Genomic DNA, 25,948 nt, shown 5'->3' with positions numbered 1-25,948 from the left:
TGCCCTTTTGTGTTTCTGAATGCATTTCTTCCCCTTCAAGTGATGCTGTTTTATTTTTTCCTGTCTTCAAGAAAAATAAGCACTGCCCTCCTTTGCCACTGGCTCCATTACAGCTCTGCCACATTATCATTTGCTTCCCTAAGAGATCTCTCACTTTTCATCCCTTCTCTAATTGTGTTCTTGCCATGCTCTGAAAAGGCTCACCACAGATGCTTTTCACGTGCTCTCATCCTTGCCTCTGCCTTGCAGAGGTTTTCACAGTTCTCCCCTTTAAACTAATTTTGTGCTTGATATGCTTGCTCTCTGGGAATATAAACAGGAAAAAATTTATATTAAAAAGTTTATTTTTTAATATAAATTTATATTTTATTTATAGTTAAATTCTATATTTATATTTATAAATTTATATTTTATTTTTATTTTAAAAGTTAATATTTATAAAGTTTATAATTTTTTTATTTATAAACAGGCAGGGCAAGTAGAAGACACCAAGGGCTATCAGGGTGCACACATAATATTGTGGCATGCCAAATCAGGGAGAGGTGGTGGGAGTTTTGCTCCCTTTGGGTCAATGACAAAAAATTGTATTAATTTGGTTGGAGCCTTCTTCACCAACACTATTTTTGGGACAGTTTGAGAACTACCAGATATGATCATGCATGGGAGTGGGATGGAGCCAGGCCAGAAATTTTTCTGCCTTAAGAAAGATTCTCAGGGAAAACCAATTTTACCTGTGATTTTTTTCTGGAGCAGGTAACCTGGAAAAGTACAGAGAGAAAAGGTCCCTGTGCTGTGCTTTCCATCACTGACTGGAATATGTCCACAAGGGGATAAATCCAGTGAGGAAAACAGGTGCCATGCAAGATGCACCTATTTCAGAAGAAGAAGAAAAACTGGGCTTCCTGTATGGCTGACTCAAGCAGGACTGAGGCACTCCATGATTTTTAGGACAAGGAAATTTTTTTTCTGATTATTTTTGTAGCACAATAGAGTCATGAGAAGTAGATATTGATACTTTATTTAACTTCCTGGGGCATAGAACACTCTTTCATCTTTTCTCCGAGGACTCTCCAGTTCTTTTACCCTCTTCCTTCCACCAGAGCTCTAATGAAACTGTGATGAGTTGGCTACTTGAGCTGGTGAACCAGTTTCCAAACACTTGAATCTTTAACAAAGGCCCATTTTCTCAATATGACACTTACAGGCAACAAACAACAGGAGTTTATATTACATCCTTCTACCAGAGCACTCCAAAGCCACTTTGGGATGAATAGCTTCCACAAAGAAAATGAAAGCGGATCTTTTGCTCCTGTAAACTGATTTCACACATTTGAAACTGATAGCACAGCTCTGCATAAGCTGAGAATGTGAACCAGCGTGCCTTGCTCTGCGTTACAAAGAAAGTTGGTTGTCATAATGAAATGACTTATGATTGCACTAACATTTTGTCAAAGTCCTCCTACAGCTCCTGTGGTTCTTTCACACCACTTTTTCTTGCAGATCCCAGTAAAAAATTGCATGGACTGTTTGATATGCCACTCTTCATTGTAACTTCAGTGCTTGCTATTAGCTCTCAACCCCCCATGTTAGTGCACCAGTGATGTGGTTCATGAATTGCTCATAAAAGGCCAAGCATTTTTTTTTTTTTTTGTTGACATCTATGCTTCCCTTTGCTTTCTAGAGCTTGCCAGATGGTGTGTGCTGAAGGGCTTTGAGTAGGGTCCTGTCACTGGTCCCCTCAAGGTCACTGGAACATTTTTTCAACTCCCTCAGTAACAGTAGCATTGTTCTAAAATTATGTGAGTGCATTGTGTTACAGAACACCAAATAATGCTGTCATGAGCTCACACAACTTGCACACAAGCTGCAGGCGTCTCCACCAACCAAACTTTCCTTGACTCAAAATAAATTTAACATATGAGATAGCTCAGGATCCTGGTGGGGAATAATGGTACCATGAGAATGAGGGGGGCGAAGGTTGAGGTTTGTCTTGTCTCTGCCAGAGGAGGACAAATTTCCACCTTGGAAAGGCTCCTTATCCCAGACCACACAAACATTATTCACTATCAAAAGTGAATTAAGATCATACTTTGCCTCAAGAGGCATCATCTCATCCGTACCTTGAGGGTAGAGTATAAAATTCCCTCATAAATTCAAACTCCTGTGATATGGAGGATGGCCAAAGAAGGTTTGAGCAGGTCTCCACAACTTTCATGGGCAAAGGATGCTCAGAAGAAAGAGGACAATAATCAGAAAACAGCGCTGTTTCTCCATCACACTTGATGTTTTCATTATTTGCAATTATTTCAAGGCAGAGATTATTAGTGAAAGTATTCTAATTTGGAAAACATTGAACTCTTGCAAACTGAGACAAAATAACAATCTCACTGAACGGGTAAGGTTGGAAGGGACCACTGAAGGACATCTGGTCCAAACCCCTTCTCAAGCAGGACTCCCTAGAGAACTCCACTAAGGACTGTCTCCAGGGAAGAGGAATCAAATATCAGTAAACAAAAAGTGCCTAAAATAAATTACACCCTACCAAAGCTCGTGGATTCCCTATACTTTATTTCTAAGACTTCCTGAGTTTTTTTCTCAGAGACGCTGTAATCCACAGGAGCAGAGCTGGAGCAGTTACAGAGGGATCCTAGAGAAGTGTGACCCTTTGACAGCAGCCTGGGGTGATGACCAGAGGATCTCCCCTGCCCAGGAGGAGACTGGTGAGGAGTGGGATCTTCTGGCACTACGTGGTGCCAGCCTGATGGGAAAAAAAGAGCCCAGAGGGAAGAAAGGGTGAAAGGACCAACACCTCACAGATGAAGTACCTCATGCCCTTGCCTCACCCACAGACAGAAATCAAACACCTCCAACTTTGTTCCCCAACGCCTCGCTACCCCATGGCTGTGAGGTGGCACCACCAAAGCACAGCAGAGTTGTGCTGATGGGAGGTAAACCTCAAGAAAGGGCTGGCAGGAGGAGAGAACAGCCCTGAGATACTGCTGCAGCAAACACATATCTTGACAGTTCACAGATGCTTCCTAAGGAGCTTTACCACAGACTTTTTACTAAAATGTGGTTAGAGTTGGAGACCAGTAGCTTATACATCACAGATTCTGATAAAAAAACTGAGCAAAAATGTCAGCACATTTGGAAGCTGTCAAAAGCTGGGGGGCTATGCGTGTCTCATACAGAGAAAGAGAGAGAAAAGAGAAAGAAAATAAACTCCATTGCATATGAGATCTTTGGAGCAGATCTACTACAGTAACATGAAGCAACAGCTGTCAAAACAGCAGCCAGAGGGGCTGTATTTGCAGTTGGATGAGTTGGTTCCACCAAGGCAGTCCATCCCACAAAGCCCCAAAGGGAAGAATGTGAGAGGACACTAAGTTATCTATCCTGCCTGGCCATCACTGACTTCTCCAGGAGGTGATTTAATTTCCATGAGGCTGCTGAGCCACTGGTGAAGGTGCTGAGCTCTCTCTGAGGAGGAGAAAGATGAAACCTGGCATTGCTGTGGAGGAGCTCGTGGATGCTGAGGCTGACTGCCTGCAATGGCAGCAAGACTGCTCTCAGCAGCAACTTGGAAAGGAAACTTAAACCCCTACAACGAGCTGTGGCCTGTGCCATTGTCACAGCATGGGGCTCCACTGAACGGAAAATACCCCTTGGCCTACAGCCCTTCCTCTCTGCTGCTCAGGGAGGAGAGAGTTGGCTCTCATCACCCCCTTGTCGACAGCCCAGCCCCTGGGACTGCCTTCCCTGCAGGAATCTGGAGAGGGATGCTCCATCTGGAGTGGAAATCCCACCTGGGTGGCAAGTTCTACTCCACTCCTGGTGCCCGAGGACACGATTTGGACCAGAGATGGTTCTGTCCTTTCAGTGATGGGCACAGCACTAAAGCCCCCTTCTGTCCATGGCACAGTCCATTTTTAACTTTTAAGGATATTCTGGGAAAAACTAAAAAAAAAAGAGAAGAAAGAAAGAAAGGAAGAAAGAAAGAAAGGAAGAAAGAAAGAAAGAAAGAAAAGAAAGAAAGAAAGAAAAAGAAAGAAAGAAAGAAAGAAAGAAAGAAAGAAAGAAAGAAAGAAAGAAAGAAAGAAAGAAAGAAAGAAAGAAAGAAAGAAAGAAAGAATAAAAGAGAACAGAACCAAAGCATGTTTTTATCCATTACCATAAAGAGGGCTTGTGAATGCATGGTATTAGTATCCCAAAAGCTATTAAACTCCCTAGTGATGGGAAACAGATGGAAAATAAGACAAAAGAATTCACAACTCATGTTAGACTGAATTGAATTCCTTTAATTTCACACAATGAATAACATATGAATAGGATTAACTTTTTTTTTTCTTTTTTTTTTTTAGTTAAGTGCTCTATACTGTGCTAACCTGATTTGGTAGCGAAAAGACTGAGCTTTGTTTTAGAAAAAAATGTTTAAAAACCAACATCTAAGATCATGAAGGAGCATGACATTAAAGCATGCCAGATGTATCTAAGCCTCAAAGAACATCAAGTCCATATCCATTTTTAAATGTACAAAAATGCTTCATGAATAAAAACTGTTACAAAAAGAACATTTCAAACAATGTACAAGTTTTTTTCTTGCCTCTATATTCAATAAAATACAAATACATTTTTTTGCTCTAAAATATGTTTACATACAATCAAAGTAGAACATGCAAATTACACTTTAAAAAAGGCTTTTAAAAACCACTTATGAATACAAACTAAAAATTAGCCAGCACGACTTATAGAACAATCTTGTGCCCCATTCGTTTGATTTTTTAATTTTTTGAAATACAGTATATACATATTTAACACTTCATGTGCATTTATTATTTAAGAAATAGCTTAAAAAATAAAGAAAAAGAAAAGTAAAACAAACCAACATGGGATTGAACTGCTTCCCCATGTTGTCCAATTGGCAGCTCTTTTCATGTTTTTATATTTTTTTCTTTTTCTTTTTTTTTCTATGTAGTGTTTTATGCAAACTAGGCAGGCATCTTAAGGAGATCTCCAATATGTTTTTTGTTGAAATGTGCTTCTAATTATCTCAGAACTGCTGCACCCCAGTTTTTGGATGATATGGAAAGAAGAGGCATTACAAGGGCAAGATGTTTATTTTTTCAATTCAGAAAACTCCCTTTTCCCTGTATTCTTTTAGTTGTTCTTCAAACTCTTCAGGATGCTCATTAGATGTGCTTACGTGCAGTCCTGAATCAGGGCCTGTGAAAATAAGAGTTAGGGAAATCCTTGTGTTTGGAACAGTGATTTCTGTTTATTTGGTGCATTATTGTAGTGCTCAGAAGTCCTCGTGATCAACTGGCACCCCATTGCACCAGATGCTACCCAAATAGTCACAATATTCTATGTTCCACAACATTTCTGCCAAATGGGCCATGCTGTAGGATACCCGGGTAGCTGATGACTATTTTCACCTCTTTTAAATTTATTTTTTCCTTTTTTTTTTTAAGTTATCCAAAAACATGCAAGGTGCTTCACAGAAAATTTAATATTGAAGGGCTCAAGAAACTGGCAGCATGAAGGTCTTGGAGACACAAGTGGTAATTTTTTTTTTCTTTTTTTTTTTTTTTTCTTTTTTTTTTTCCTCTCTCCCTGAATATTTATCCCCATTTCTGGTTTTACACTGGATTGAGGAATAAAAGACCCACAGAGTGGATGCAAACCCGTGGCCTTATCTCATATGGCTCACAGCCACGTGATACTGTTTTGTGTTTTTATTGAAGCATACTCAGATGTGTGCTAATCTGTGACACAGTGGAGGTGTTTGAAAGGTTTTTTGGTCTTAGTAAGCAAAAGGGCTTTCACCCCAGTATTATACAGTATTTGGAAATGTGTGGAGAGAATCTAGAGAGTTCCTCAGTAAATCTTCCTTGTGGTAAGGGAAAAAAAAATCAAAAAGCTCATTACTGGAATATTGTTGGGTAATAAACGGCAGGAGTGGGATTTTAGCCTTAAGCCCTAAAACTAAATCCTTTATGATCTGCATGTAGTACATCGCCTTAAAATATTATTCTGTCAGCAACTTGCTTATCATCTTTATAGACTATGCAACATGCAGAACACAAATTCTGAGTGCCATCTAACAGTATTTTGTCTGCTTTTTATGACACTAACAAGCCACTCTCCCTGTCAGCCCAGGACCAGCTGCATGAGGGTGTTGTGTGGACAAACAGCCAAAGCTGAACCACAGCACCACGCTCCACCAGCACCTTCTTGCCATGAAAACACAAACCTTGATCTTCTGGATAGAGCCCATCCCATGCTGAGAGCTTTTAGCTACCAAGTCCTGAGCTTAGAGTTTCTCTAGGACAAATAGGACCTCTTCATGGTTTTGCTCAACGAAGGGTCTGTGGGGTTGTTCCCTCCATGTGGATGCTCTCCTTAAACACTGTGCCTCTAGCAGCCTTTTGGACAGCACTTTTTGGAAGGATAAGAGCATTCTTTTCCCAAATCTCAGGAGCTTGAGAGGCAGCAGCCACTCAATTATCCTTCCCTGGGGCAGTTTCATCCCAGTGTGTCCAGAAAGGTCCAGCACAAATCCAGCCCTTATGGGTACTCGGACCCTCTTGAAGCCACGATGGGCGTTGGATGGCAGAATTTGTTGCCTTCAGACCTTCTTTTCACTCATTACACACTGAAATGTCCTTCAATGCTAGGAAGGACATCACTGGAGATAAAACTAAGGATAAGTTGTTTGGCTTAATTTCAGCTGCCTGGAATACCAAACTTACGATTTTTTTCTGTCATTTTAAGTGACTGTCACCTACTTTCAAGACCAAAGGAGATTGGGAATAAAAGATTTATAAATTAACTAAACCTCAATCCAATGTTTTATAAGGAAGAAGAGAGGAGTTCAGTGAGGTTTAGGGTTTTTTTTCTGCAGGCCTACAACTTCAGTCAATAACACTGTGCTAATTCAAGAGAGCTGAAAAGCAAAACTGGTTTTAACAGAACGAACAACCAGCCAATTTATTTCTAAGCTGCATTAATTGGAAACCAAAAAGCACAAATAGGTATGATGAATGATGCAAAACAAATTGGAAACAAAATTCTGCGATCCCTCTTATCAGTTTTAAGGAGTTAGGACCTCAAAATTTGTTCCAGTCTTAAAAAAATAAAAAATAATACATCCCCTCTTCCAGCTCCCCGACGCAATCCTATCCCCATATGCGTTCAGTTTTAATAAGCTAAGGTGCTATCACAGAAGAAAAATCAGTCTCTAAAAAACAACGAGTTGTATGTTTACAGTGTTCCTCTAACACCATAGTCTTGATATGATTTTTGTAAATAAATAACAGAATAGAAACACAATATTTTTTTGTGGGGACTTTTTGTTGAGTTTGTTGTTTTGCTTTTTTGGTGGGGTTTTCTTGTAGTTCTTATTTTTTTTTTTTTTTTTTTTTTAGTGTCGTGCTATATGAAGCTTCCTTGGCAATAAACCAATTCAAGATTTCTCGAAAAAGGGACTAGAATTTGGCTTGTCAACCATTAAGAAATTCCAATCCCCCCTCCCTTGGTGGAATCTTCCCTCCCTGTTCCCATTTTAATATCCATCTTGCCATGCTAGGTGTTGAGTGCACCGCAGGATTTAAAAAGAAAGGAAATAAATTTGAAAGTACCTATTTCAAATTTCAACAATTTACTTTCTTTTTTAAAAGCATTGACACTGCAATGGAACAGCTTTTTGTTCAGTCTTTGTTTTAGTGAAACATTTTAATTGGGCTGTGGATATGGAGCTTGGGTATTTTACCCAAGTTTAATCAATGGCTAACGGACAACTCGAATGAGAAATGTACAATTTGAACTGACCATTTAAAGAGACGATTTGTCACACACAGTTTGCATCCATGCAGACTGAGAGCTTTATAATTACATTATGTACAAAAAAAAATTATTTTTTAGTTTATTAAGGCAACCACAACTTGGAGAACATGTCCAAAGTGGCATTAATACAATTGCAGTGGTGATACCCTTTGAACATTTTTATTTCTATTTTCAGATAAGAACACTTATTCCTTTTCTTTTTTTTTTTTTTCAGAAATAATTGCCAAGAAAGGATCTATTATCCATAGGGTTTGTTCTATATTTTTTTAAAACAATCTACTTTATCTATTTTCTTTAAAAGATAATATCAAGGCATTGCTACCCAAAGCAAATTATTAATATTCTGGTTTTCCCATTAATTTCACTGGGAATTGCAGATGGCAAAAACTTGGTAGATTGGGGTTCTGGTTTTTATTCTATTTTTTTTTTTTTTGTGTGTCCTATTTTTTTTCTTTTATCTTTTTTATATTATTTTTTTGGTGTTTTTTTTCCATGTTTACTATAACTATTCCCCAGAAGTGTCTTGCTGTTCTCTACTCATATGTACCGAGCATCAAAACAACTTGGCTGATGGATGACCCCTTTTTCACATGCCATTGCCAAGTTGCTTCATATAAACGTGCTATTGTAACCGAATATCCGTGTATACCTTATTTTAAATGCTGTGATATTCCATTGTTTCTTGGGATAGCACTCGGAATGAGTGTGCACGCGTGTAAGGCTCTAATTTTCTATTGCCTATATTGCAGCTAGTTGTAACTAGGCAAGTAAATGAGAAAGAAATATATAGTTCTAGCAAGAGCCAGGCATTTTGGCTTATGCTGTCCCAAAGCCTGGTAGGTATATAAAACTGGAAAAAAAAAATCAAATAGATTATAACCAATATCACAGTTGAGAAAATTACATTATTTTTTGTTGGGTTTTTTCTTCTTTGTTTCTTTCTTTGTTTCTTTGTTTCTTTCTTTGTTTCTTTGTTTCTTTTTTTTCTTTTTTTTTTTTCCTTTTTTTACAGTGATTTATACTATGGTAAAGTTACTCTTAGTTTCACCTGGCCCACCAAACAGAATCAGAGTCGAGCATGCACCCTTAGTGACAACGTTCAGCTATCTGCGAGGATGACTTCCAGCCTCTGGGTACGGTATGAGAACAGCAATGCTGAGATTCAGATTAGTTTTGGAAACTCGGCAGAGTTCATGCTTTTTCCAACTTTGACACACATCCTCCTCCCCTGTATCCCCCACTTTTCCCGCGCCTTTCCCCCCTCTTTCCTTGGGGGGGGGGGCTTGGGTCAAAGCGATGAAGAGGAAAGATGCGCGCCCCAGCTGGCACAGCTCTCTGCAATGAGTTCTGGCTGCTGAAGGGACAGGTCAGTCTGGTGCTGCCAAAGGGGTGAGGCCGACTGTGCACCTCCTGTCCCCCAGTCCTGGCGTGCTCCACTGTGGGCACCCAACATCTGACGAGGTGCACTGGCCTTAGGGAAGGCCTTCGCTTTCGCTCCCTCTGCCCTTCCGGTGCCGCTTCACTTTCACGTCCTCCTCTTCCTCCTGCGGGGACTTGTTTTTCCTTTTTCCGACCCGGGGCGCCCGGGGTAGAGGGAGAGGGAGTGGAGGGGGTGGAGGAGGCAGAGGAGGCGGCAGCGGTGGCGTCTCTCGAGCCATGTGTATGACAGCCTCGATGGTGGCCATGATTGTATCTTGAGTGGCTGCTTGCTCCAGTATTAACGGGTTGAGTGTTGGTCTCTGACCTCTTTTGCTTGGAAGGTCAACACATTTTTCCAGAACGGGCATTTGGTCTCTGGAGTCTTCGTCAAAGGAAAGGGGCTGCTTCCGAGGACGCCCCCTCCTCTTCTTCACGAAGTTATTGCCTGTCTTTGATTGTCTCTGCAGCCGCTTGGCTTTCAGGATCTTGTTCACATGGTCCAGGTTCTTCTTTGTGGACAGGATCTTGGTGTAGTTGCACATCTTGCGCACCTCGCACTGGATTGCTTCGATTTCACGGCGCTTGAACCTTTTCTTCAGTGGTGAGCTGGCTGTTGGGAGACAAGGAGAGAAACAGGGGTGGGTCAAACCACAGAGATTGGAAACTCTTCTTTTACCCCTTCTAGCATCATGAAGAGTAGATGAAAATACAACTTTCATACAAGTAGTCTTCAGAGATTGCTCTCTGCCTGTTCCTTCTTCTAAAGCAACAAAGCTTTTGCTACAGCAACGTTTTAGCATGAGTTTCTTCATTCTCATTTTTCAACCTCTAACTGGAGAGAAGGAAGCCTAGCATAGCTGTCATATTGGTCCAACTTAACTATTAAACCTTCTGTACCCCAAAGATATAATCCTGATATCTTCAATTCAGCCTTTAATTCTTGTCATGAATGCCAGTTAGTATGAAAAGTGTTTGTTGCTGAAACTAGTGGGCAGAGACAAGATGTGTGGGTCACTTCATCTGTGGCAAATTCATTACCCCTGCCTGGGTTTCTGTACTATCATCTCTTCAGATACTAGCTGAAACTACTCAGTCATATAATTGACTTTAATGGCCCCCAAAGTAAGCTTACTCCTGGTTCAGATCACTTACTTTAGATCTGAACAAAGTCCAAAGTAGTTAAGTTTCTTGCCAAGGTCACGTTGTGAGTCATTGTCAGAGCTGGGAGAGTACCCAGAATTTCTTGGCTCTTTGTCCTTTGCTTAGGACACGAGACCTTGCTTGTTTTGCCTAAATTGTCTCATTGTCCTTTCCTGAACATGGCATCTGTTCAGAGTTCAGGATTTGCACACGGATTAGAAGTAACTACCCCTTTGTGAGGGAAGCAGAATGTATTAATTCTGCTATTGCAATAGCTGGTGCTCCCTTTCACTCCTAACATATCAACTCTGTGCTGCTGGGAAAGAAATGATGGAACTCAGAATTTCCTTTTTGGTAAAGAATAAAACATCCTACTAAATTAACCTCAGCCCACATCTACTTGCAAACTTAATTTACACCTGACTGTCAAGCAGTCATTTGGGTTTGAAATCCTTGAAGTTTCCCGAGCAGGCAAGATTTTGAGAAAGGTTCATTTGGGGGTTATCTCTGCCTTCATGGCTAACAGGCTAATCTTCCAGCAGTAGTTTAAATAAAGTTGCTATTGTAGCATTTTCTGCAGATAACCAGGAGCTGTCAAGTTGTAGAATCTCCTCTTGCTCTCTATGGGCTGTGACAGATTCAGCATATAAACCTCATTCACTGGCCTCCCCTCTTGGAGAACATAAATTATTGGCTCTTATACCACCATGTTGCTTGGATTCAGCGAAGAGCTTGCATAAACAAACCCAAGTTACAATGTAAGAAGTAGGAGTGAGTCATAAACAAAACACAGACATATGCTCTCTTATAAATAAAGACCTGGGATGGCCAACTTCCCAAAGTCTGGTTTTCATTAATTACAAAACAAAATACATTTTCCATATGTAACCCACTCCCCACACCAAAAAGAAAAATAAAACCCATTTGCAGTTTGTGGTTCACAAAGGACAAAAGAAAAGAGGAATGCAGTCATTTTGGTACCAAAGGAAAAGAGAAAGGAAATGAAATATCCAAGTTGCTCAGGAGAAGCTAATTAGTTGCACAAAATTCCTCCCAAGTAGGTCACCCCTAAAAAACTGTGGATTCAAGATCCCTAAAGGCAAGTGGCAGCAAGCTATTTCCCAGAAATTTGATCAAAAAAGGTTAAGTCCCTGTCACAGAAAATGATTATTCTCATCTGTTCTCACTGGTGATTGACATAAGTAGCCCCAATAACTTCAGCCTTAAGCATTAAAATCCTTTGAGTCCCACCCATATCCTGAGAGTAGCTTCAGGTCAGAATATCTAAAAAATCAAACATTTGGCACAATCCTCAAGTTCACTGTCCACCTTTTGCCTTTTATTTCTATTGTCAGGGCACATTTTCAAATATATATTTTTTTTAATTCCAATATTTGAGGTGCTTTTTTTTTTTTTTTTCTGAAAGTAAAGCTGAAATTTTTCAGTTGGTGATTGACAACGGAAAATTTACCAGAAATACAGGAAAGCTTGCAAGGTATCACGATGATACCAGGAGATTTGGCTTTACTCTCAATTTTCATTGGAAAGAAAGTAAGCCAAGGAACTGGGGAAAAAAATTAAATAAAGCCTTAGCCAAGTCCCTGCAAAGACTTTATGTCTTTAGTGAGATTTATCTGCAGGCAGCTGTTTCTGCAGATTGGCATTACCACCTGAACGTGGTCAATGGAGACCTGGGCTGTACAGCTGGTAGAGGATGACCTCAGCTTCTAAACCCTAAAATGGGAACTCAGTGCAGTTCAAGATGACCTTGCACATTGTCTTGATGTCCTGATGCTGGATGAGAACACAGAACTCCCGTCCATCCTGAAACCCTCTTAGGCACTCAAGAGGTCACTCAGGCTGAGAGTCCTGAGTGGAGCCTGATTCTGAATAGACACTGCCTGAGTGGAGCAAAGGCTGGCACCTGCCTTCTGCCAAACTGCCCAATTCCCCAAATTAACTGATATGAAGGCAACTGTGGGTAGGCTTCTGCCTCTGCATGTAAATGAATGGCCAAACACCACTTGCAGTGCATTCCTTCATGTTTAGATACTTTTTTTGCCCCTATAAAACTTTGCAAACTCACAAGTCTGTTCATTTTTGTGCTGAAATACATTTTCACATTTAGGAAAAAAAACCCCTATGTGCTGTTCTGTGCTGGCTTACTGCACTAATTTTTCCTTTGTAAATGCTTTGGGGTGTTTATGGCTTTCTCAGGGAGCTTGTTAGAAGCTACTAATAATTCCTTTTCTTTCTTCCTAGCAAGCCTCTGAACTTGCAGGCTCTAGAAATCATTTGAGTTGTTACACAGTCTGCCAGTAGTCAGAATGCATGTACTGGGTAAGTACCTGTGCTTTCAGGTCAGGCTTTTAAAATGAGATATTAGGAAACCCAACATAATTTTGATTATTGAATGTCAAGGACATGTGCTTCTACATTTGGTGTAGGAAGACTGTGCAGAAATAGTCTGATGGGCCTGCAGGGGGAAGCTTTGATGAGGTGTGCCTATGATAAAATATCAGGAAGATCTGCCAAAGTAAACTAGCATTGAAGTGAGAGCCATTAGGTGTTATCAACTCATCTGGAAGCTCTTGGTGAGCAATCTTTGATATAAAATATTTTCCTATATTGCCATGTGACACACTGCTCTGCTGAAAGCCAAAGCTATGCATTAATCTTTTCCATTTCATCCAGACAGACCCTGCCCAACCCTGGACCCAGGCTGGTCTGTGTTGGTCTTAATTTTTTGGATTTTTTTTCTGGTCTGCCTCCACAAAAGCAAAATCCACCCCAAAATGAAGGGAAACTAGAAATGCATGGTGCAGCCCAAGCTTTTATACTTTTGCTTCATCCTTTCCCCACTCTCCAAACAACCCCAGCTAGCTGCCCCAAAACAAGCAAGAACCAATGTTAGCCTTAAACCACAGCTTTACACATTTCAAATAGAGCACACGGAGGTCTGGTGCTTCTCCCCGTGCCAGGGTCCACAGGTGCAGTGAGGCTCAGTCTCACGAATTAGAAATGGCTGCAGGCCATGCTGGGAAGCCACACAGGAATGAGATGATGCTGGAAGCAGCTTCTGAAGCAAAGAGAGCCACTCCCACCAAAAATACAAATATTGCCAAGGGGAGTTAGAGGAGGCTGAAAGACCCACTCCAGCAGTGATGGTGAACGAGGAGGTGAGCCCAGGTAGACCAGACCCTTTGGATTTTCTTCATTGGTCCCATAAGTTTATTCTGGATGGCTCTGTTATGTCTGAAGCCCTAAAATCCTTCTTGCTGCCTGTTACTCTCCATCCCTTCTGAGGTGCCTGAGGCCACTTGCAAGAACATGGCACAGAGGAGGCTGCTCAAATCTGGGGTCGATTTCTTGGCTTGCATTGAATGGAGGAATTTTCAAAGAGTTTCCTATTAATTACAGGAAACCCATAGCACTGTCCTGTTTTCCCATTAACACAGTTTCTTTCAGTTTTCAGCTAAATTATTTCAACATCTGGGCTACAGATAAACCAACAATTTAATTAGACTTCTGAAAATAAAAAGAATGAACTATGCAGTCAGGCATATACTTTCATCTTGAAACGGATCATAAAATATTTGTGTGCTTTCCTTCTTTGCCGCTTTAAAAATCTGTCCTTGGTTTATATATAGGAAAGTACTAAAGACTAAACAGACAATCCTGATTTTTTTAATATAAAAATTTATCTTTACAGAGGCTAATTTGCAGCATGAAACCCTTTCTTTCACAATTTATTCAAGAGGTGAGAGGGAAATAAAAATAAGTGTGTTGAAAAAACACTTTCAGCTGAATGATTAAATATGCAATAATTCTGTAAGTCAGTGATACAAATACGTTTCTTGTGAATGTGGCATCAAAAGTTTGACAAGACTATGAAACTCCTAATGGCTGCATGTAGGGTAATGAACTGTGGATTCCCCATTCACTGGAAATTAATACAAAATGGAAGATTAACCTCTCTATCCATGCCCAAGAAAAGGCATGATGATGCCTGAATGACTTGGCTCAATTTCCAGCAGTATAAAGATATCACCTTTCTGATCTGATTCAAAATAGAAGCACAAAAAATAAGTTGATAGAAAAGCACGCTGCTCTGACTTATTTATTCTGGTATTTTAAATCACTGCTCATTGCCCCAGACAATTTTGCATTTGCAAGACAGAATATTATGCTAAAATCACTGAAGTATGCAGTAAGAAATCTCATCTGCTCCTCAGCTATTCACTGTGTATTTGGTTTGTTCATGCTACAGGGATGGGAGCATTTAAAAGAAATGAAGAATGGGGCTGAGGAAGGAACCCACGAGTCTTGCTTCAGAGTGTCCTGCTAGACCCTACAGGCTGGTGCTACTTGCATCCTCATTATTGCACAAGTGGTGGTGTGTGAATAAAATAGATTTGATGTGCCAAGATCTACAATCACAGCAAGAAAGCATTGGAGATGTTACAGCCTGATTATCACATTAGTTATTCACATTTGCAGCTACTTCTCCAATCAGGAAGAGAATTGGGTGAACATATTGTACAGCTCCAGAAGGAAGAGTATGGGGAAGAAACAGAGGGGCTGGAGTGAAAACAGCATTACCTGCTTCAGATGTTGCTGATGATGAAGGTAGGAGAGATAATACTGGACTTGGCATTGCAACACTGTCAACAGCTGCTGGTTTCCTTCTGGTCATCACATTACAGGCAGAACTTTCCATTTTACCATGAAGTGAAGTCTGGTCTGCTTTTAAGTGGGGACCTGCAATTCCTGGGGAAACAAAATTTGGATGAGTGTTAGTACTGTAACATGTCTGGGGATATACCTGAAAAAAAGAGAAGCCAGTTGCTGTCCTTGCTGCATTGATATATTTCCATATTTCCTTGTGGATGTATCTGTAATACAGTTCTGATACTAGCAAAGATCACAATTGTTATCAATTTTTGATGATTTTGCTGAAGGATGTACCATCACTGGTCTCTATCAACCATGATAAACCAACAAAACAATCTGCATTAGTGCTTTTTCTTCTAAAAAACCACGTACACTCTGATGCATGTATAGAGACAGATATCCTTCGTAACCCTACTCACTGGGAATGCCTATGTATAATTTCCTGTGTAGTTCATTCTCCACACATACTTACATACTTCTCTGCTATAAACACCTGACTTAGTGGGTGTTTCATCTGAGCAAGGGGCAGGCATCAGGAACAACCTCAATATGCAATTCCCATCCGGAGCACGTTACATTTATTTTTCAGGAATTCCCTTCCTAATTAAATTTGCCTTGCAGCTCATCAAAGGGAAGTGAGTTAAAGAAAGAAAGAGTTGTTTGTCATATATCTTTCTACCTACAGTTTACAATGCAGAATAAAGGAGTGGTAAAATAATGCCAAAGAAGTTAAATATTCCAGGAAAATAAAAGTTATGCACTTATGGCTGGCAAATTCCTCCACTAACAGTATTTCTCAAACTCTTGTATAGTTTGTAACCATTTTGTTTCAGGATATGTGAAACAAAATGGATACAAAATGGTTTAAATATGTGAAATTTAAACTCCTGGCAGGGAAATTTGAAAACCTCTCCCAGTCTCTGTGATGTTGGGCTTCAACATGATTAGGGCAGATATTAATTTATCAGAGATAATCCTTCATAAATTCCTTCTTTTTTCAGATATCAACCTGCACATGAGCCTCAGATAAAATGCACCAGATTTTGGCAACTAAATTATACAATGATTCAAAAAACCACAAGGCAGCTGAGGTTGAAAACTTCTCTTGAGACCACCTTGCCCACGTCACACTGCACAAACAGGGTCCTCTACAGAAGGCTGCCCTGGACCACATCTGGCCAAATGAGAATATCTCCAAGGAGGGAGAGTCCACAACCTCTCCCTACAAACTGTTCATCCCCTCAGTAAATCTACACTGTTCAGGAACAACTTGTGTTAATGTTTCAGCTTGTGCCCAATTACTCTTGTCCTGTCACTGGCCAGCACTGAGAATAATCTGGCTCCATCCTCTCTAATCTTTCCCATCAAATATTTGCATATGTGGAAAAAATCTCTCTGAGCCTTCTCTTCTCAAGGCAGAACATTCCCTTCCCTCTGAGTCTTTCCTCATAAGAGAGATAATATCCCAGATTCTTCATAATCTCTGTGCCCTCTGACTGGACTCTCTCCCATATGTCCATATTCCTCTGACATATCAGCCACTGCTCTGAGTTCTGAAATTCTCCAGATTTGTGGAGGGTGTTCTCTACCCTCCCACCTGCTCATTAATTGCCATATTAAAAGTTTTTAGTCCCCGTATCATGGGGACCTCTACCGTCTGGTCTCTAAGTGGATTTTGTGCTACCCATCACAGCCCTCTGAGACCAGCCAGTTTTCAGGCCATCACAGTGTGCATTTATTCTGCCTGGGTTTCATCATTTTGTCTGTAAGAAGCTGATGGAACTCAGTGGCAGAATTCTTGCTAAAGTCAAGATGAAAAACATCAGATTGGTGAGGCATGATTTCCACTTCACAGATCTGTGATAACTACTCCTGTCATCTTTTCCTCCTTCATATGTTTGGAAATGCTCTTCACAATTATTTACTCCATCACATTCTAGAGATTGAGGTGAGACTGAACAGCCTTGCTGCTTCCTTGCTTTTGCTTCTTGACCTAATTGGACTAATATTTCTTCTTTTCTAGTCCTCAGAAACCTCTTCTGATCACCACAACCTTTCAAAAACGACCTAGAGTAGTCTCACAGTGATGCCAGCCAGATCCCTCAGCACCTTTGGGTACAACCTGCCAAATCCCATGGATTTATGCCTGTCCAGTTCATTTAACTGTTCCCTAATCAGATCTTCCTCCAAGAGCAGGTTTTCTTTCCACAGCAGCATTACAGGCCTGGGATTCTCAAAAGCCAGTCCTACCAGCAGAGACCAAGGCAAAGAGGACAATCAGTCTCCCGCTGATCTTTTTCAGCCAGGGTCCCTGTTTCATTCAGCAAGGGACCCATATTTTCCATAGGCTATTTTTGACTGCTTTATGTAACTGTCAAAACATTTCTTGTTGATCTTCTGCCCTAGATTCAACTCCAGATGGGCTTTGTCTTCCTAAGCCCATCCCTGCATGCCTGAACATTGTAGATCTCATTCTCTGGATCACCTGCTTCTGCGTCTCTATTGATTCCTTTTTGTACCTGGAGCTTCTTGGTCAATCATGAGAATCTCCTGACATCTTTGCTGAGTTTGGTTTGCCCCCCTGATCTGGTTTTGTATGTCTCCACAATGTTCCTGATCCAGGCCAGCAGCAAACCTCCTGGCACTGCAGGTCAGGTCAGGGCCTTCATCCCCTGCAGCACTGAGCCCCCACTGCCGCCCCTGGCTGCACCTGGACAGCACCTGCTGGTTCCTCAAAGCCTTTCCACAGGTGCTCTGACACAGCCTGGGAAAGCTCCCTAAGATCATCAAGTCCCACTGTTTCCCCATCACTGCCAAGGCCACCACTGACCCATGTTCCCGAGTGCTGCATCCACCTGGCTGTTAAATCCCTGCAGGGGATGGGAACTCAGCACTGCTCCTGAGAGCCTGTGTCAGAAGTGGACAACCCTTTCTGTGAAGAAAGTTTTGTTAATATACAGTTTAAACCTCCCCTAGCACAGCTTTCCTCTCATTCTGTCCCTTGTTCCCTGGGATTAGAGTCTGGCCTGTCAGGGAGTTGCAGGGAGTGAGAAGGTCCCCCCTGAGCCTCTTTTACTCCAGGCTGAGCTCCCCCAGCTCTCTCAGCTGCTCCAGACCCTTTTCCCTTTTGTATCTCTTCACTGTGCTCAGCTTCTCCATGCACAAACCAAAAATTCCTTATATTTGCTATTTGGAGCTGTTATGAACAGTCCCTATGAACTTGGGTTTCTGGTATGTAAAAGGAGAAATATCAGAGATCTGTGGGCTGTCTCAGAAGCTGTGGAAGAGATCCCTATCAGATTCAGGCACAGAAGTGCTACAGTGAGAGGAGTCTGAAAGACAGGGATACAAATGGGCCAGTTTGGGATAGGAGTCCTGATGAAAATGTGAGCTGATATCAGCTGGTAGACTTAAGGGAGGCAAGAAAAGGCAGAAATAGTCACAAGTGAGACAGTGTTAGAGGTCACAGCTTGGTGGGGATAAACAGAGCAGTCTCTGCCTATTAGACCACACATCTTTCCAGAGCCTCAAATCTACTATTAAGCATCTCAAATTGTATCCATTAAAGTTCAATCTCTCTCTGCTCGGCTTCTCTAGTGCAAATGAGAACAATAATATACCCCTCATCTCAAGAGCAGTCCTGTGAAAATAAAATTATCAACATTCATGAAACATTCATCTATTCATACCGAGGCTTAGAAATGTGGAATAAATGAGACATGATGTCAAGCACTGAATAGCAAGAGGAAAATCCAGCTCCCAAATAGCTGTTCATTAGGTGAGCTCTATACATTGAATAAGCAGTGTCCCATAGAATAAGTGAGATATTTGACTAGGTAATTACCCTTTGGAGCTCTGTGTATGCACACCTGAGGTCTCACCACTACACAGTGCTTGGGTTTGTGCCTTAACAATATTTATTCATGAGTGTAGTGGGTGCACAAGAAATGTGCGCATGTGGGTGCATGTATCAATACACACACACATATATGCACGTGCATATGGTACATAATAATGCTAACAACCTCATAAATTCAACATCTGGTCCTAATTAAACTGAAGGGCCTATATAAAGAGCCATATGAAAACATGCAGCTGTAACCTGTTGACCTCTATTGATAAAAAAAGAAAAAAGTCTGTGAAGCTGTGTTTCAACATATCAAGGGACAATCACTCATTTTTTCAAAGGTAATCCCCCACAAACCACTTATCCTCTCAAATCTCTACCTGCACACAGTGTTTGCATTAGGGACCTTGATTTATGGATCCCCACTCCTTGGATGGAGAGGCCAACTTCCTGTTGCCGTGGTTACTTAGATCTTGGTTCAAGGTTAAACTACTCCCAAATCAAAATCAGTGGCAGGCACAGCATCTAACAGCCAGGTTATTGACTACCCTAGGATGCTTAAAGGTCAAAGACCAAAGTGCTGCTCACTGCCTTTGGGGTGAGTCAATATTTTCAATATTTTTATTCTGTTTCTTCTGAAGAAGTAGTTGCTGCTCAATTACCACCCATCTGGGTTTAGCAAGGTCATACAAATCATTGAGGAAAGTCCTCCCCCTACAGAAGAGATACAAATGTAATGAATTACTTCAAAGTCTACATGGCCCAATTGCAGCTCATCACTGGTGAATCATGGGCTCAGACATCTGTCTCTTGTTTGAGGGGCTTGGTTTCTTCAGCCTGTACCCCTCACCTCACTGAAAATCTCCTCTGTATTGAGGAAGAAGGGTAATTTATGGATCTGGACCAGTCAATAAAGGAGAGCCATCAGTTTTCTTTCCTGGACACCAGAATGCAGACAGAGATTCAGAGGTATTGCTGGAAACACGCGGAGGTGCAGCAATTTGCTGACAAGGTTTTGATGCATGCTGCAGTAGTGGAATGTCTGTCCTTCAGTGGGCAGACCTGCTGGTGTGCTATCATCACCTCTCATTGCACTTTTTCCTGTCAATTGGACTGCTCTGTTCAGAAGGCCTTGGGTAGGAGAAGGCCCTAGTTCAACCCATCTAAGAATCAGGTGAAAATAAGTAATTTCCAACACCATCAGAGGGATGTAAGAGTTTAAAATTCACACACTCATTTGTTGAATCAGTCTATTTTATCTTTTGGCACCGCCGCACAAAGAGAGAAGATTCTGTGGGGGCTGGAGCACTTTTGCCATGGAGACAGGCTGAGAAGAAATGAGAGTTTTTCAGACTGAAGAAGGCTGTGGGGAGACCATATTGCCCCTTCCAGTACTTGAAGGGAGCTTCAAAAAAATCTGAAGAGTGACTTTTTTGCGCACCCAGATAGTGATAGGACAGAGGGGAACTGATTTAAATTCCAAAAGGGAAGTTTTAGATATTACAAAGAAATACTTGCCTTTGAGGGTGGGCAGGCCCTGGCCCAGGGTGCCCAGAGCAGCTGTGGCTGCCCCTGGATCCCTGGAAGTGTCCAAGGCCAGGCTGGGCAGGGCTTGGAACAACCTGGGATAGTGGAAGATGTCTCTGACCATTGCAGGGGGGTTGAGACAAGATGCTATTTAAGGTTCCTTACAGTCCAAACAATTCTATGATTCTATGATGTAAACTCATAGCCTGATTCAGACCTTATTTATCACCTCTCTGTTGATCTTTGTGCATTTCCTCCAAATTAGAACCCTTTTCATCCCATGAAAGACCCATACCTTAACTCCCCCGAGTCCTACTGACAGCACAGACAACACCACATGTAAGCAAACAATGGGCAGCAAAGAAGGAAAGAAATCAATCATTATGTATATAATGAGGAAGGGCACGGGGACAGGACAGCTTCAAAAGCAGAGGTGGACATGAAGGATTTTATCAGGAGCCTGAAACAGTGATGGTATGATTATAAAGAAATAATGACCATAATCATAAGTAAAAAGGTGATTCAGGAGAAGCACGATTCTAGTTCAGGACCAACTGGCAGAAAGCTTGTGTAGGAGGCAAGACAATGCTGACTTGAAATTGGTCTTTCCTTAAAGATTTATAGCATTTTTCATTCACTGGCTAGCAACTTATGAGCTCTAACTGAAATTAATACATTAATTTTAAAGACCTGGTAATTATTGTTATTGTTATTAAGTGCTAACTTTTCAAGCAATGTGGTCCAGCTGCATTGTGCTGGGCTCTGTACAAATGGATTAATTTACTTGCCTTGCTTTACTGTTAAATCATGATCACCCTGCTTATTGCATTCATCTGTTTTCTCTCATCGTCTACTTGCAGAGAAAGATTCTTGGACAACATGCACCTTTTCTCCTTTAATCTGTGTACAGAATCTAGCACAATGTGCACCCAGGCTGGAACTCAAAGTGCCAGTCCAAAAGAGATAATAAATGTTAATTTGCCGTTGGAAAATGGAAAAAATCAGCTGATAAAAATTGATCTCAGCGAAGCTTCCGCTAAGGGAAGATTTTTCTTCAGAGAGTTCATTGGATTGGATTTGTACTCCCCGCAGATTTCTGGAAATCCACGGCTATACTTAAATTGTTTATGTGTCTGACCATTGTTATTGGAAAACTCTTACAGATGGGGTTTTTTTTTTCCCCTCCCAGTGTCTTTGCACAATGAAGCTACGCAATGCAGCTGTACAGGAATGCACGTCTAAACATGCAGTTAGTCAGAGCATTTGCATTTTGATAACTCCTCAGTTTGGAATAAAGAACCAGAAGAAACCTCATATCTTGGTGAATCTTTTCTTAAGGCTGGTTTTAAATAAATCAGTCAAAAGTTTGGCATTGCATCATATTCCAGAAGGGAGAACTGAATTACTATGTGATAAATGTAGTTAAGGAAAGTAATTATTCTTCTTAAAGTAATATTATTACCTTTCTAACTTATGGAAGTAATTTCCCTGGGTTCTATTTGACGTGTATTATCATTTAAAATAACTGTACTTTCAATGTAAAGCACTGCTTTATGACTTTAAGTCCTTTTATCTTCCTCCCTTTTCCACCACCACATTAAAAACTTCAAATTCCACCTTTTCTAAGAGGGATTTTCTATTTTGCAGAATGTGTCCCCCTGAATAAAACCGAGTGCCTGTGGAATAATAATGCAAAAAAATTATTCTCATTGCCAAGAGGCAAAAATTTAAGAGATGAAGTCTGCTTTATTTCATTCTTGCTATTTTCCTACTTTTTTTTTTTTTTTAATCAGAATAGCTTTAGAGAAAGAAAGAGGGAGACTGAGAAAGCCATCATTAGATAGATCTTCTGATCTTTATCTCCAGTAGCACAGTCAGAAGAGCTAATACTATGATGATAGCTTTGAAATCTCTTAGGAATTGAATAAAAAGAAGTGATAGTGATGAACTCCCAGCTAATAAACACAGAGTGCTTATTTCTGCAGAATGATCAATTTCCAGATGTCCTCAGGCTTGTCTGATACAAGCCTGATTTACTCATTCTCCCTCACTTCACTAATAAAGCTCAAGTCCTACATCAGATTAGAGAAGAGCTGGATTTCCTTAAGAGGCAGGAGGAGGGCTGGCATCATGGCATACAAATGCTGGGAGACACACTAATCTCTTCTGCCTCCTTCTATAACCACCAAGCTGTCTTAAACAGCTGCCTTCCTCTGCTGAAATCATACACTTTATCCACTTTGGGTTAGTACAGTAATGCAAACAATTAATTTGTTATCTTGTTAGTGGAAATTTAATGCAATGATCTAAAAGAACTCTTATATATTGTGATAAACTTTAGTGCCTCCAGGGCACTTCTCCTCCATAGGACTCATTTCACATCCCATCCATTATGTAAATGAGATGTGGAAATAGTTTAGTTCCCCTAATGTATTTGTACACTGATGGATTGCACAAAGTCAGCCCTACTGAAACTAATGAGGTTAAATGCATCTTGCCATTCCTTTCTACTTGGGTGAATCTCTGTGCCTGTGTTCGAGAAATGCAGCGCGAGTCTTCCTCTCCACTTCTCCACAAAGATAATTGTGTTTCCTGACAGGGAGCACAGTGGCAACTGCTGCAACACCTGAAGCCTGGCAAGGATCTCCTCAGCCTGCAGAGCAGCTGCTGTGGCTCTGTGCAGAGCTGGGATGCTCTGGGGAGGCTTCAGGTCCCTTCCAGTTTGGGGACAAGGGCCCCAGGGCCACGTGGAGCTGCATGCAATGACATGCAGTATTTGATGACTGTGTTGTTGTCAGCATTGCCAGTAAAAGGATTAAACCCCAGGAGAACAGAGAAAGAAAGCATTCTTTTTCTGGTCATCAGGATGAGGCTCAAGAGTCCATTGCTCAGCCATAAAATGTAAGTAAGGTGTTCTTCGTAATATCTAAGCTTACCCCGCACTCTGTCAGTGTGAGGCCATCCCAGCCTTGTGTTGTCACTACAGGCCCTTTCCAAAATCCTTCTCCAGCTTTCTTAGAGCCCCTTCAGGTGCTGGAAGGGCCTCTAAGGTATCCCTAGATCCTTCACTGAGCACCCTCATCTCTCCCAGCCTGACTCCAGACAGGAAGTGCTCCAGCCCTCTGAGCATCCTTTGGGCTTCTGCCAACAGGTCCATATCTCTCTAGTGCTGGGGGCTCCAGGGCTGGACACATCACTGCAGGTGGGGTTCCATGGCAGGACAGTCAAGGTGGAGAATGCCCAGCTTCAGCCTGCTGCCCATGCTCCTGGGGCTGCAGCCTAACAGGATGATCAACCGCAACCTGAATTTTAAAGGACCAGTCTGCTGTCTTTTTCATGTTTGTGGTGAATTAGACTTCCTGGCAGATGCGGTCTTGCTCTTCTTTGCCTTTTGGTTTTGCTTTGGGTTTCCTCTTCCCTGCACCAGTACAGGAAGAATCACAGACCTCCTTCCTCCTCTGCATATTGCCAGGGTGAGTCAGGAGACTGAGGGAGAAGGGACATGCAGCCCCCATCACTGAGATGAAGTCTGTGTGTCTGGAAGCTCAGTCTTTAGTGAATTTAGTGAATTCCAAGATGAACACTTAATGGAGCTTGTGGGAACAGTTCCCAGTCCAGGGCAGCACAGGACAGTCACACAAGGTGACAGTAGAAGTGCTCCTGTCCTGTCCCCTGCAGCCCACTGTGTGCCCTTTCCCAGTTCTTCAAATAGAATAGGACTGGGATTCTAAAATATCATGGAAGAAGCCACCAAGTTTTTTCTTTTCTTTTTTTTTTTCTTTTTTTTTCTCTTTTTTTTTTTTTTTTTTTTTTAATGCCAGGAAGTAATGAACATGTGAAATTAGGATTTTTAGTGGAATTTGGATCAAAGTAGAAGAACACAGTAGTTATATGTGGGTGACAGCAATAAATAAATTTAATGAAAAGAAAACCTGAGGGGTCAAAAGACTAATTCAGAGTCAAAGGCTCTGAGTTCCCAGGCCTTGTGAACAGAGTTTTAAGGTAAAGGGTTCAGAATCAAAAGCTTTTCCTGCTCAGAGACTGAAAATTGAACAAAAAATTACAGTTTACAGTTGTTGGAGACTGACAGAATCAAGAGGGGCAGACAGAGGCTGACAGGGTTGGAGAAATTAAATTTGCTGTTAAATCTCAGCAAATGAATCACTTAATACAGAGTGATGAAGAACTAAAGTCTCTCACAGAGGAGATAGGGCAAAAATTAAAATCTGTGAATGAGGTGAAATGAAAACGCATTGTTTGAGGGAGGATGCTTAGGTGGAAAAGCGAGACAAAGGGCTCCTTTTTTTAAAAAAACATGAAAAGCCATTAGGTGCACTAAGGGGAAGAAATGAAAAGATCTCCAGGTAGGAGCAAGGAACTACCTAGAATAAGTAGTCATTCCAAGATGAGCTGTCACAGTGGATGAGGATTTGCTCACTGGGGAGAAAGAAAACAGAAGACAGGATTTCTTTCTCAAGAACACAGCTGAGGAAAGACAGATGGGGAAATTTCAGTCCGTAAGTAATGAGAAAAGTCAGGGGTGGTATTTTGAGTTGTTGTTTTTCTAAACAACAGGGATGATCATTTTTAAATGTGGCAGATAGAGCTGATATCCCCTAGGCAAGTAGGGTTGGGAGCAGTTTGTATTTATCACAGATTAAATGGGACACTGGCAGCTCTGGTGGGAGAGTGCTGGCATGAAGCAGAGCTGGAAGAGTCAAGCTGCCCGCAGGGAGAGGACAAATGATGCACAAGGGCTGGGCTGGTGTAATGATGGGAGTAATTTTTGAGGCACATCCATGGTACAAAACCTGATGAAAACTAAGAGAAGTTATCAGAATAATTAGCAAAAGTCTTCCTGAACGAGTTCAGCTGAGCCCTTCACTAAGGAAACAGTGCTCCTCCAGAAACAGCTTCGTTCTCTCTGTGTATGCATTAGCAAAAGAAAATATATATTTGCTGCATTTATTCAGCTGATATATTCCTCTTGCTAACATAAATGTTATATTTGCACCACATCAACTTCAGCAGCCCCATGGTGATGTCTGTATTAGAGAAATAAACTGTGTCAGGGAGGTTGTTGACCCCAGAAATTCATCTGGTTACAAAAAAATGAGAAGAAGAGAACCAGGGGAGCTCCTCCACTGTGGAACTCAGTTCAGTGACATCTGAACTGAGCCCCCCAGGGGTCCACACCTTTCCACTCCCTGCAGCTGCAGGTGAAGGTGGCTGACAAAGCACAAAGGTACGTGGGGACAGGTGGGGTGAGGATAGGCAGAAAGTCACAGGGCTGACAAAAGCATCCAGAGCTGATGATTTCTAAGTTAGCATTTTCCCTGCTGCGCAGGGCAGCAGGGCAATTTCATCTTTGTTCTTTATCTGTAATAAGCTGTGCCACAGTTCATGCAATCAGGGATGCTCTGAGTATGACACGCATTTGAAGCGAAATCTCAGCACTTAATGGGAGTCTCCACAGACCCTGCAATTGAGAAGAGG

General features: G+C 41.4%; 1 protein-coding gene across 3 annotated transcripts in view; it reads right to left on the bottom strand.

Moving 5' to 3' along the window:
• Positions 1-4,277: 4,277 nt before the first annotated feature.
• SETBP1 (SET binding protein 1) overlaps positions 4,278-25,948 on the bottom strand; it is a 270,174-nt gene continuing 248,503 nt past the window's right edge. For all 3 annotated transcript variants that reach the window (XM_077171103.1, XM_077171101.1, XM_077171102.1), the window contains 2 exons: positions 15,007-15,174; positions 4,278-9,874 (listed from right to left, as the gene is read on the bottom strand). In XM_077171103.1, coding sequence (XP_077027218.1) covers positions 9,318-9,874; positions 15,007-15,174 — 725 coding nt within the window. In that variant the 3' untranslated portion in view covers positions 4,278-9,317. The remainder of the gene's footprint in view (positions 9,875-15,006; positions 15,175-25,948) is intronic.

The sequence above is a fragment of the Agelaius phoeniceus genome, chromosome Z, assembly GCF_051311805.1.
Source record: "Agelaius phoeniceus isolate bAgePho1 chromosome Z, bAgePho1.hap1, whole genome shotgun sequence".
Lineage (NCBI taxonomy): Eukaryota > Metazoa > Chordata > Aves > Passeriformes > Icteridae > Agelaius > Agelaius phoeniceus.
The sequence above is the reverse complement of the archived record's forward strand: the minus strand, read 5'-3'. Positions and strand labels throughout refer to the sequence as shown.